General features: G+C 33.8%; 1 protein-coding gene across 2 annotated transcripts in view; it reads left to right on the forward strand.

Moving 5' to 3' along the window:
• The window catches only part of MIB1 (MIB E3 ubiquitin protein ligase 1), a 119028-nt gene extending 108384 nt beyond the window's left edge, over window positions 1–10644 (forward strand). The window contains exons 19-21 of one of the 2 annotated variants that reach the window (XM_027127585.1): window positions 648–761; window positions 2188–2288; window positions 4866–10644. In XM_027127585.1, coding sequence (XP_026983386.1) covers window positions 648–761; window positions 2188–2288; window positions 4866–5006 — 356 coding nt within the window. In that variant the 3' untranslated portion in view covers window positions 5007–10644. Of the gene's footprint in view, window positions 1–647; window positions 762–2187; window positions 2289–2905; window positions 2940–4865 lie in introns of those variants that run through there. The other variant, XM_027127586.1, reaches the window with a different exon arrangement.
• The last annotated feature ends 2200 nt before the right edge of the window (window positions 10645–12844 follow it).

The raw sequence follows: 12844 nt of genomic DNA on the forward strand, positions 1-12844 counted from the left end.
TAGGTGTAGTATTAATAATCCATAACATTGAATTGTGCCTGGGTATTTCTTCTTGGAATGGGGAAGCATTCTGCCGATATATAGGAATTAGAAAGATAGTCCATTATGATACATTTTTGATATTTTCCTGACTGCTACATTAAAAAAGTAGTCACTAAGCAATTTCCTTGTTAGATTACATCAGTCTGATAGAAGGGAGAGAATTGTTCAACATATTTTAGGAATTTAAGAGATAAGCGATTTACAAAAGTAAGTATTTTTTTAAAAAGTATCATGTGAGCAGCCTTATAATTCTTGTTGTAGTAGTTAAATTTATGAAAGGTATCTCCCTCCTTTATTCTCAAGCCTTAAGATCTTGAAATATTTACGTTACATATTTTTAAAAAACTTAGAACCTCCTCCTCCTCACAGTTTATTCCAGTGTATTAGAAAATGTCATTAGTTTCATGATGATGGGCTCTGTATTCTAGAGGCTACCAATCAAAAATATACATTCTTACGTTGATAACATTTTAAGAAGGTAGAATTGTGTATTGATATAACTTAGTGTTTATCTCAGTGTTAAATTTAAGTTATGAAAAATGAGCAGAGGAAGGCAACCCTGTTCATGTTCTCTTTTGTGAGAAGTGTCCTATTGCTGTTTCCAGACTGTGCTAATCTGATGAAAAAGTGTGTGCAGTGTCGGGCAGTAGTTGAACGAAGAGTGCCCTTCATCATGTGTTGTGGAGGGAAAAGTTCAGAGGATGCCACTGATGATATCTGTAAGTGGATTTTCTTACTTCGCTTTCTTATTGGGACTTTCATAGACATGTCTTCTCATAGTACACTGTCTCCTTGTAAAACAGAAGGTATGTGACTTGAATCTACAAGGAACGGGTAGGGTTTTGCTCTTGTTACATTATTAGAAACCTGAAATTGTATTTTTCTAACTTGTAATATGATTATGGACCTTTAAACATTCGTCTTTTAAGAAACCTCCATGTGTGTTATAAGGAGCATTGTAGTATTCTTGCTTAAAGAAAACCTGCTGGCTATTTTTAAGATGAAATTTATTGTGTCTTAGGGTGGGAGGACATCATATTATAAATTATTTTCTCAATTTACACAAGTATTAACCTCATTATTTTATGAAATAGGTTTACCTCGTGTGTTTAAGTATTTTATGGAATAGTAATTCTTTGTGACACAGTAACTGTAGATAAACTGAAGTGTAACCCAGTGAACAAGGGGAAAGATGAAAAGTAAATTATTTACCTTCAACCTTTTCAGTACAGTTGACCCTCGAACATCGCAGGTTTGAACTGCCAGGGTCCATTTAAACTTGGATTTTTTTTTTTTTTTTTTGGCCATATTGCACAGCTTGCGGGATCTCAGTTCCCCAACTAGGGATTGAACCTGGGCCATGTCAGTGAAAGCCTGGAATCCTAACCACTGGGCCACCAGGGAACTCCCAAAACTTGGATATTTTTTAGTAGTAAATACTACAGGACTACACGGTCCGTGTGTGGTTGGTTGAATCTGGGAATGTAGAGAAACCATGGATGTGGAGGGCAGACTATGTTATTTGTTGATTAACCCCTGCATTGTTCAAGGGTCACCTGTAGTACAGCTGTATAAAAATATTTTTCATCTCTGCACTAGACATAAGCTGGATGGTCTCTTTGATTTCTTTGTTCTGTGTACAGATGAGGAAGAACATTAGCGTAGCTACTTATGCCCAGAGCTTTTTTTCTTTATCACCGATAGGGCAGGATAAAAATCCTAGGGACAGATTAACTAGAGTAAAAGACCAAGAATCTAGAGAGTAGGAAAAGGGAAATAAAAAATTTCCTTCCATTTAGTAGAGCATGACCTTTCTTTCATGGAGTTCCTCATCTCAGATCAATAACAAAACAAGGAGAGCCTTGGAAAACCCAGTACTCTGTGTGTGGACTATTGTCTAGCTGAGTTAAATATAATTAGAAATTAATGTGTAAGCCTATTTGTTTTCCAAAGATTATAAATGAAGGAGTATAACATGGATGTCACTGCTGTTTCTGTTGTCCACGTGGGAAAATAAATTTTTTAAGAGGATTCTAATAATAGTCTTGTGTTTTTAATAAATAAAACTAATGATTTTAGAAATAAAGAATCATTCTTGCTTCAAAACAGTCAGTAACATTAAGATTCTTTATCTGTACTATATAGCAAGTGGGAATATTCCGGTGTTACAAAAGGATAAGGATAACACCAACGTCAATGCAGACGTGCAGAAGCTGCAGCAGCAGTTACAGGACATTAAAGAGCAGGTAACAGTGATTTCTTCATGGTGAACAGTGACTCGAAGAACGGCATTTCATCTTTTTCTATAAAATTACTAGTGTTTTCTGTAGTAAGCGTGGTTCATATTAGTGTATCACTTGTAGTGTTTGAATATTTGCAATCAGCAAAGTCTGATGAGAAGATTTCATCAAGTACTTTACAAAATAGGAAACGCACCAGTGACCAACATGAAAAAATGCTACACCACACTGAGGTATCTTTTCCTACCTATCAGATTGAGGGGAAAAAAACGTTAGAAACTGTCAATATCAAGTGTTCAGGCAAAATACTTAGCAGCCATAAGTCATACAGTGCTGGTGGGAATATAAATTAGTAAAAACACCTTGGGAAAGTTTGTCACTGTCTCGTAAAACTAAATAGGATATTGTTTGGGGATGTAAACTTGGAAGAAAAAAATCACACAGATGGTGATTGAAATCAAGGGTAGTGGTTTTTTTTGGCTGAGATGGCTGGGAGGGGGCACGAGGGAAATTTCTAGAGTATTGATAGTTCCATTTCATGATCTAAGTTGATTACTTGCATTTGATCAGTTTGTGAACATTTATTAAACTATACATTTATGATCGTGCACATTTCTGTATAGATGTGATACTTCAGTAAAAAGGAGAAAAGAATGCGCGCGCGCACACACACACACACACACACACACACACACACACACACACAAGAAAAGCAAGAGAAAGAAAAAGAAAACAAGAGAAAGGTAAATAAAGAAAAGCAAGAGAAAAGCAAGAGAAAGGTAAATAAATGCAAAATTCAGAATAGTGGTTATCAGTGAGGGGTGGAGGAGGATATATATTCATGTGTTAAGGTGGGTGGTGGTTATATTGTTCTTTATATCTTATACATACCAACAGAAGTACTCTTTCATATCTGCTTAATATTTAATAAAAGCAACAGTAAAATGAAGTTACCTAAAATTTTTAGGTATCTGGTAATAAAAAAGTCTTTTTTTCCCCCTTAGCTTACCATTTGATCCACCAGTTAAATCTGATTTGATTCAAAGGATTGAATCAAATGAAAAGATTGAGTAGCAAAGGGTGTTCTTTCTCTAGTTTGGCAGTCACATCAGTGTTGCCATGTTGTTAAGAGTCTCACTCTTGTCTTTTCTATCTGAAGTGTTTTCTTTCTTAAATAATCTTCATGGCCATATTTCATCACTAAAGTATTTAAACATTTCATCACTAAAGTATTTAAAGTATTTAAACTTATTTTCTGTGGAATGTTGGAATTTCTTTCAGGGATCCCTTCAAGGTTACCAAGAGAAAGTATCTGAATAAGTCTCTTTTTAAATTTTAAATCTCCAATCTTTCTATTACCCCAATGTCTCTTTAAAAGACAAAGATTAATTTTATGTGCTATTAAGCATATATTAATCCAAAGTAACTTAACCCAGACTGCACAGATGTGTTTACTTTTGGAAGTTATTAATTAACTACATAGACCTCTGGAAAGTTTAATGAAAAAGAAACTAATTTAATTTTAAAAAGCTGCTTTGCCTTTTTAAAATAAAAAGTTACAATTTTTCTACAAATTTGCTTCTCAAAACTTCAAGGATAAATGTGAAAATTTACTTTGGAAGAATGGAGTTAGCAAGTTAGATTATGGTTCTTTTTTTCTGTTGTTTTCTTCACAATGATTTCTGATATTGTCAGAGTTGGTTACCACATTTTCATATAGGCTTTAGGCCTGGTTTATTAATCTAGGCATTTTAATTTAATTATTTCATTTCTATGTTATTTGGGAAAGGTCTAATTCAGCATGAAGTATTATGATATATTAAGGTAAAATGTTTTTATAAATATAAAATGCAAAATGTGCTTTGTAAGTAAATATGTGATTTTCTAGAAAACTTCACAGAAGTGTCCTCCTTAATTCTTCTAAGTTGATTAAGTTACATTTAACAATATATAACTAAGGTTAATTGTTTTTAACTAAGGGGGTCTACGTTGAAAGTATTACAGTGCAGCATCATTTTTAAAAGCAAGAGCTCTGGGGCCACACGGAACTGAGTTCACATTATAGCTTGCCCTGGGAAGTCTTTAACCCCACTAAGCCTCAGTTTCCTCTTTTTTGAAGTGGGAGTGATGTAGGCCTTGAGACTGGATCATATCCAGGATGGTGCTTGGTATGTGTGTGTTCTCAGCAACATCCCTTCACTGCTCCCCCCCCACCCATACATTGTGTTATTTTCATGCGAGAACAGCATAGTACCTAGAGTTGGAGAATCTGAGTCAGACTGAATGGGGCTATTTTCATCCTTTTCCTATTCGATTTTGGCATTTGAATTTTTAATTTTATATACTATTTGTTTTATGTAATATTTATTTCAGATAGTACCTTTTATACTGACCTGACAGTACAACCAATATTTCTGTTTTATAAGGATGATATTTTAACTGTTTAAAAATTTTAAAGCAACAAAAGACTATTTGACTAAAACAATAAAAGAAAATTAATGACGTTACAGAGTTGTTACATTACACTTTTCAAATAGAAAATGTCTCAGCATTTATTACTTTATTTGTTATCTCACATTCCAGACAATGTGCCCTGTGTGTTTGGATCGTCTGAAGAATATGATTTTCCTTTGTGGCCATGGAACGTGCCAGCTCTGTGGAGACCGAATGAGTGAATGTCCTATTTGTCGAAAGGCTATTGAACGAAGGATTCTTTTGTATTAACTTAAAAACTCAGTGTGTTTTGTTAGCTAAAGTATTTGGTCATGAGATCTTAGTGAGCTAGTTGGAGGTTCTAATGAATTAATTTTTAATATCATAGTTTCTTTACTAGAGTGTTATTAGACTGTAAATGTACCAGAACAACAACAACAAAAACTCTACAAAACAGTGTTTGAAGCTGTGTTTTTTGGGTTTTTCCTTTCAATCTGAAACATCAAATCCATGTAATTCATAGGTGATTTACCTTTGACTTCTAAGGGGAAAAATCCTTTAAGGATCTCCTGTTATTTTTGTTTTTATTGCATTTTCTCTTATAGTTTATAAGTTTGTTAGACCTCAAAAGATATACTTCCTTATGATCAGCTGTCTTTCAATTTATCATGATTTTACACAGTGAGCTGATAGAGGTACTCAGAAAAGTCATGCATCAAATGAAAGGGGGAAGTCAAACCATTATGTCATGTATGTTAAACGATAAAATTATAGTACAAGTTCTGCATGGTTAAGGGAATACTGAAGAGAGGATTCTCTTTTTAAGATAACAAAGTTATCAAGTGATTGTTTCTAAATTCTTAGAGTACATGGAAATATAGAATGAGAGAATATTAAGTTTGCATTTAACTTATTTTCTGGATTCAAAGGAAAATTGTTTAACTTGAATCAACTTGCCAGTTTCAAAATGACTGATAGACATGAAAAGGAAAAATAAGCAATCATAGTGGGGAACTGAAGGGGGTGGGGGGAGTCATCCAATAAAAGAGCACCTATTAACTGACAGTTAACGGTTGCCTTTCTTATATTAATTTGTACACTGTTTTGTTCAGCCAGCTTTTAAAAAACTGTCTGTGGGAAGTGTGCCTCAGTTTCCCCAGTAGTTACTTATCCAGGCTTGATCTGACCAGTGAAATGATATTGCCCTGTTTGGGTCTCCGAGGTTCAGTTTAGCTTCTCTAACGTGCTGAGTAGCAGTGATCCGAGAAGGGTAATGCACTGTCCAAAGGCAATGGTCCTTTCTCCTCCGTGTCTGTTAATTCTGCCAGTGTTACTGATTCTACCTTCATCATAGGCCTCGCTTCCATTCTCTCTCAGACAGTAGAGCTTACTATAAAGAACAAGGTCTCTCTTCATACCTAACGATGGGGATGTTATTTCAACTGCCAGCAATATCCAAGACCTAGTAAATAACCAGTTGATAGATACTTACTTTAGAAAGAATGACTAGGACATTTACAGAAATATGTCTGATTACCTGTGGTTTTGTTTTGTTTACTCTAGAACATCTAATTATTTTTTCTCCTTAGAATGAGTAATCTTTCAGCGTCTAAAATGAATATACACATAAATAAGTGTTTTGGGGTTCATTACTGCTAGATTATAAATAAATATATATTTATAATTATATAAATAATCAGCTGTTTACAATAGTATCTACTATATACTGTGTATAAGTTAACTCCTAAGGATAGTTATCTTTTTTGTCAGTTTTTTCCCCTTTGAACCTGGTTCTTATTTCAGTTTTCCTGCTGCAACAGCTAAATTTGAAAGTACGAATTCTCTAGCCCTCACAGCATTGTATTTCTGGCTAATTAATGGCTGCCGCCTCTGCAAGTCCTGGTGAGAACAATGGTGTGCTTTGCTGCCTGGCTTTATAGTCTCGGTAATTCCGTATCTGTGTTTAAGCTGAGTGGCTTATTTAGAACAGTAAAATTTTTATAAATTTTAAATTTGAAAATTTATATCGTCTCTACTCAGTTACCTAATAATGAGCCACTGAGGCTGTTGATTAAGCCATATTTTGAAGTTATGAAAAGATAGAATATCTGTCTGATGATGTTCACATAAAGAGACAGACAGACTGTTTTCTTTCAGATCTGAAAACAATGTAAGTCAGGGTTTTCTTTCTCTTCCATGCCAGAGGCTGCCCATCTCTTTTCCAGTAGATCAGCTTGTAAGGAGGGAACATCTAGCTGACTCATGCATAGCTTGGCCAAACAGAGAATTGTATGGTCAGGAGCTTTACTTCACTTAAATTCTTATTGTCTGTCTTCTGAGCTGCAGTGCTTAAACTTATATCCCTAAAAGGCAGTTTCATCTTCCAGACTAGTTTATTTCCTCCATACTAAAAATATAATAACTTATAAACTATTACAAAAGTCATAAAGTCACTATAATTATAGTGCTTCTTTGTACCACATTGAAATTTGTCTAGTGAAAAGAAAATGTTTCTCTATTCATGTTTTCAAGCACCTAAAAAATTATTTTAAACTTATTTTCAGTTTGTGAGAGAGAATAAGATTAAGAACTTAATTGTTTAATGACTTCGCTCTAACTCTGTGAAACTGCTACCTCAGCAGTACTTTCCCAATTAGGATGTTTCCTTGTCATTATCATCTCTTTACCTTGTGCCTCAAAAGAGCTTTTTCTTTTCCTAGATTCGTTTAAAAAAAAAACAAAACTGACATGCATTCATTCAAAAACATATTTATTGGGCTTCAGGGGCAAGGTACACAACAGTGAAAAAATTGTCAGCTTCTAAGCACATACAGAATTTATCATGCAGCCATTGTATATTTGAAGTATTCCCTTCAAAAAGAAGGGATCTAAAGACACTGATAACATTTCTTCCTAATGTTTTGGAAGACTTATCATTAAGTAGTATTTGGATTCCCTCTCTGTACCCCCTCACTCCTACCACATTTTTTTTTCTTTTATTCTTCTAACATTGTCAGCTCTGTTACCCAAAACATAGATACAACTTACCAGATGGTGCTATTCTAATAGTTTTTCTTCACATAATTTAACATTCTTACTGTTTATACTATATACATATTTAATTTTATTGGGAGCAAGAAAGTTTTTCAAGAAAAGATCATTTTGTATTAGTATAGGAATATTATATTACACAAGTGTTTTAGTTTAGCTGGCCAAATTATGCTTGGTTATTTGTAATTTTAAACATTGCAGATTAACCATCTAGCTCCCGAGGCATAAAATTAATTGATAATGTTGAAAATAACTTTCTTAAATTTATATATTTGATGGCTTTAGCCTGTAAGAGCATTTTAGCATATTGCAATGCATGCTGCTTAAGATTTATCCAGTTCAAATTTCAGAGCTTTCTAGGTCATTTTTACATGGTAGAAATAGACTGTCTAGTTATGTGTTGCCCAGTTGCTGTTCTTTGTTTATTATGAGTTTTGGACCCTTTTGGACTAAGAAATATTTAACCTTACGAACTAGGACAATTGGTGATGGAGTTGGATAGAGAGGATAGCAGGGGTTGCAGTAAGTAAGAAAGAAAAGTCAGTTTCTGAGTTTAGAGAAAAATGGGGATCATGTAGATTTTATCAAAGCAGTAAGTGTAGAGAGTATATTCAATTGAATGAAGGGTCTTTCAGGCAGTTTTTAGTGTAGTTTCATTGATAATTGCTTTGGAAATTGTAGACTTTAGAACAGCTTGCTTAAAAAAAAAATCCGAAAGGAAAAGCATTTATCCACTTACCCTCTCAGAGTATCTAAAATATTTATAGGAATAATTTGTGTAAAAATTGAATTTCGGCATAGAAGTTTTTGCATTTTTAAAATTGTGGTTAAAAACACAAACCATAAAATTTACTCTCCTAACAAGTTTTAAGCATACAGTTGAGTAGTGTTAAGTATATTCACGTTGCTGTGAAACAGATCTCCAGAACTTTCTCATTTTGAAGAATTGAAACTCTGTACCCATTAAGCAACAACCCCCCTCTCCCTCCTTCAGTGGAATAGAATTTTGATTAAGTATAAATCAAGAAACACTTGAATTATCTTAAGAGTTTGTTTGTGTTTGCAAGATCTAAAGTGATGGTAAATATCAAATCTGAGGGAGACAGAATTTCTCCCCTCCCTCCCAATTATCATCAGTTGTAATTGAGTAGGTTTTAAATATCTTTTAATTAGAAGGGTTTGTTATTTCATTTTGAGCCAGAGGGGAGAAACACATTTTAAACATTAGAATTAGGTTAGCTTTGAATTTGTACTAAATTGGGAAGGTAATAGATATTCGCAAATTTTGCGTGCCTCTTTGTTGAAAATGTCAGTTTTCTTTAAGTCTACTTGTAACTGTTTCAAAATGTATTTTTCTCTCAAAAAGGCAACCTAATTTTATTTGCTTGAATATTATGATAGGAATGCTTACTGATATTACTTGATAATCATGTATAGCCTTGGAACTTTAACATATATATAAAACTATAACAGTATTAATTACAGTTGTACTTCTTCAAAACATTAAATTTGAAGAAAAACTATTTAATGCTGTCTCATGTATACATTGCTTTGCTGCAGTGAGGGGGAAATTTTTTTAGATTGAGCCTCAATTTGCTGATAAATGGTTTGTAGTGGGTGCAACTAGAGTATAAAAATATTAACTAGTTAGTAGAACTGGTGAATTAAAATTGTAAGTTGCTACCTTGGAATTTTCTACCTCTTTTTCTGTCAGAGTATTAGTTTTCCAGCATTTATTCATATTTGTGACTAAGGAGGAGATGGAAACCTGAGGTTAAAATTGAGATTTTTATTTTGTTGAGGAAGCAGTAGGTACAAGAAAGGTGACTTGCCACATCAATTTGGTGCCTAAATCCATAACTACAAGTTACAATTGACACAAAATGTGTAAGAAAGATAATATTGCTGAATATTTTACTTTTCTTGTGCAGTCTGTCTGATTTTGTTTCATAAACGTTACATCTTTCCTCCAAAAAGCAAAATGGTCTTGTAATTTTCTATACAATAAACAAATGTGCCATTGTGTCTGAAATCTGTAATTTCAGGAAGCTATTGAAAGTTCTGACTCAGGGCTTTTTAACAATTTAAGCAATTGTTAGTTATATTTTGGAAAATCCATCTACATAATTCTTCAGTGCCTTGAAGGAATTATTAACTTGGCAACACTACTAAAACTTTATAGAAGGTGGTCTTTAGTGTGCGTTTATCATCATACACACGTTCATAAGTTGTACTTCTTAGCTCGCGTAATAGCGATCCTGCTTGTGTGCTGGGTTTGGGTAATTCTTTAAAGGAAGTTTTCTTAGATTTGCACTTGATCATTTGTTTTTTTTTAAATGGATTATTTATGGCCATGACACTGTTAACAGGAAAGTACTTCTATGTTAAGTCATTATGCAAAGTCATGTATAAGTAGCACCTGGGAAGAGGAGCTAGAGTTCATAGTTTGCTATTTTAGTATAAAAGGAGAATCCGTTTGGAAAACAGATTGTCTTCACCTCAAATGAAAAGAAGACCTTTTGTTCAAGTGATTTGGTTTAAAAAAAATTTTTTTTCAAAGAAAATCGTGAATTGCATGACACTCTTAACGCTGGTCTTACTTAGACTGAGTCCACAAAATTGATTTTCTGTTCAATATGCTTGTGTCATTCTAAATATATTTAGCGATAGAAGGCGGTTTAATCGACTCAGCAGAGTTTTGTATTTTTTCCAGTGTTTTTTAGTTTTCACTTGATTAAAGTCTTGTTTGTGAATATAGTTTTTTGTATGGCAAATGATTCTCGTTTATTAGCTTTTGCTTAAAAATGCTTAGCAAGAGCTAAGCTTTTAAAAATGAATGCAAACATTTACCATTAATAAAGCCTATGATGTATCATTATATAACGCTTTTCTCTGATCTTTTGAAACTATTCTTTATAGATGTATACGTGAATTTTGATTGTTATGGCATTTGAAAACAAATCTCAGTACATCAGATCTTTTATTATTGGGAAGGAGATTATCATGTCTTTGAGAAACAAGGAAATACATCTCCAACTCTACATAAGACATAGGTGCCCACATCTAGAAGGCTCTCATTGCAGTTGTTTACATTTAAGGTACCTCTCTATCTATAGGGCCAAAGAAGGTTTTCCTATTTTAACACCTCACATTCTTTCAGGATTAAGAGATATTGTGAAAGTAGTCTGAATAGGGTACACTTGATAGAAAATAAATTGACTAGTCATGAAGGCTCAACTTCTATAAAAAGTTTATTATGCTTCACAACTCAGATGTAGATTTCATTTTCAAGAGGTACACATTTTAAAACAATGATTTACTTGGCTTTGTTAGCATTTTGTGACTAAATCAGTAATTGAAGGGTTTGGGGGTTATTTTCTTTTATAGGTTAATAGAAACACTTATTTGTGAAGTTACTGAGAGGTTGTCTGGTTTTAGTTCAAAAGATTAAGTATGTGTAGCCTGGATATTTTAAGATGAAAACCATCTGAAACAGTTTTAAAATTGTTTATTTGAAAAAAAGCATGTGTATTCCAACTTTAAAATTGTGAATTTATTTTTGGATAACCTCTAATTAACTGTATTTGGGGGTTTATTTCTGTTGCTGTATAATTAGATATTTCATGGCAATATTTTTTATTAAATCAAAGCTGTATAGGTTTTTAAAATAAAGCCATTTTAGAAAATCTGCTTTCTATTTTTTTATCATTGATAGTTATTCATCCTTCACAGAAGTTAAAACTGTTAGTCTTACAGTGTAGCATTTCCCAGACTTAATTAATAATGAAAACTTTTAAATGGTGCATTGCAGAGCAGTAATAGGGGTTTATAAGACAGAATGAGTGCACGGATTAAAGTAGAACACCAAAAATGATCTCTCAGATAAATTAATTGCTAAAGAATGATCATTTGGCTCATAGTTTTTCTCTTTATAACAAAACTAATTGATTATTTTTATTTTAAGGACAAAAAGATGATAAACATGATATGAAAAGACAAGGCCTGAAACAGTGACCATCAGTCCCTGAGTTGATGACGCATCACTGCGACCTCTGGGCAGTGCTGCCTTTGCACTGATGCTCTAATCAGATGTCACATGCTTAAAATACCCCTTCATACCAGGTCCTCACATTCTTAGATACGGCAACTTCCTGAAAGGCAGATTTTCAATCAATATATAAATATTATTTCTCATATATTTAAGACTATTGACGTCACTTCCTTTCTCTTCCACAGAACACCAATTTATATCTTGAGTGGAACACTGACATACAGTTTGGGAAAAGCTTTTATAGGTGAAGTTAACCCTGATTTAATACAAAAATAGAGAAACAGTCTAATCAGAACGCCTTTGGCTGTTGACCATGGCCAACCCATACTGAAGAAAGACTGAAGTTCACAAAGATTATATGCCCTTAGTATGTATGCAATAATACAGGAGTATTGTGTTAGTTTCCTATTGCTGCTGTGTCAAATTACTGTGAAGGTGGTGGCGTAACACAGTAAGGACTTTGGAGGTCAGAAGTCTGACGCGAGTCTCCCTGGGCTAAAATCAAATTGCTGTCAGGGCTTTCTGGATGATCTTGGGGAACACCCATTTCCTTGCTCTTTCTGGTTTCCGGAGGTGGCCCATTTTCCTTGGTCCCCTTTCGTCTTCAATGCCAGCAATGGCCAGTTGAGTCTCACATTGCATCGCCCTGACAATGCCTCTTCTGCCTCTTGAAATTTTCCACTTTTTAGGATCCTTGTTATACAGCATTGGGTCCATCTGGATAATCTAGTATGATCTCTTTATTTTAATTTTAGTTGATGAGCAACCTTAACTCCCCTGCAACCTTGATTTCATTTTGCCATGTAACGTAACATCTTCATAGGTTCCAAGGTCATCTTTTGGGGGATGGGGTATTATTCTGCCCACCAAGGTATAGATGGGAATTTGGGCCTGTATTTACTACATGTTGAGAAAAATGTTCTCAACAGTAGATTTAAAGAACTGATAAGATCTCATTGAAAGGTTAACTTAAATCTGCCACGATTAACAGAATTGGTATACAGGCAGTTCCCATATGGGATGAATC

This window comes from Aethalodelphis obliquidens, unplaced genomic scaffold (assembly GCF_003676395.1).
Source record: "Aethalodelphis obliquidens isolate GAN/ISIS:26980383/991018 unplaced genomic scaffold, ASM367639v1 scaffold32, whole genome shotgun sequence".
Classification (NCBI taxonomy): Eukaryota; Metazoa; Chordata; class Mammalia; order Artiodactyla; family Delphinidae; genus Aethalodelphis; species Aethalodelphis obliquidens.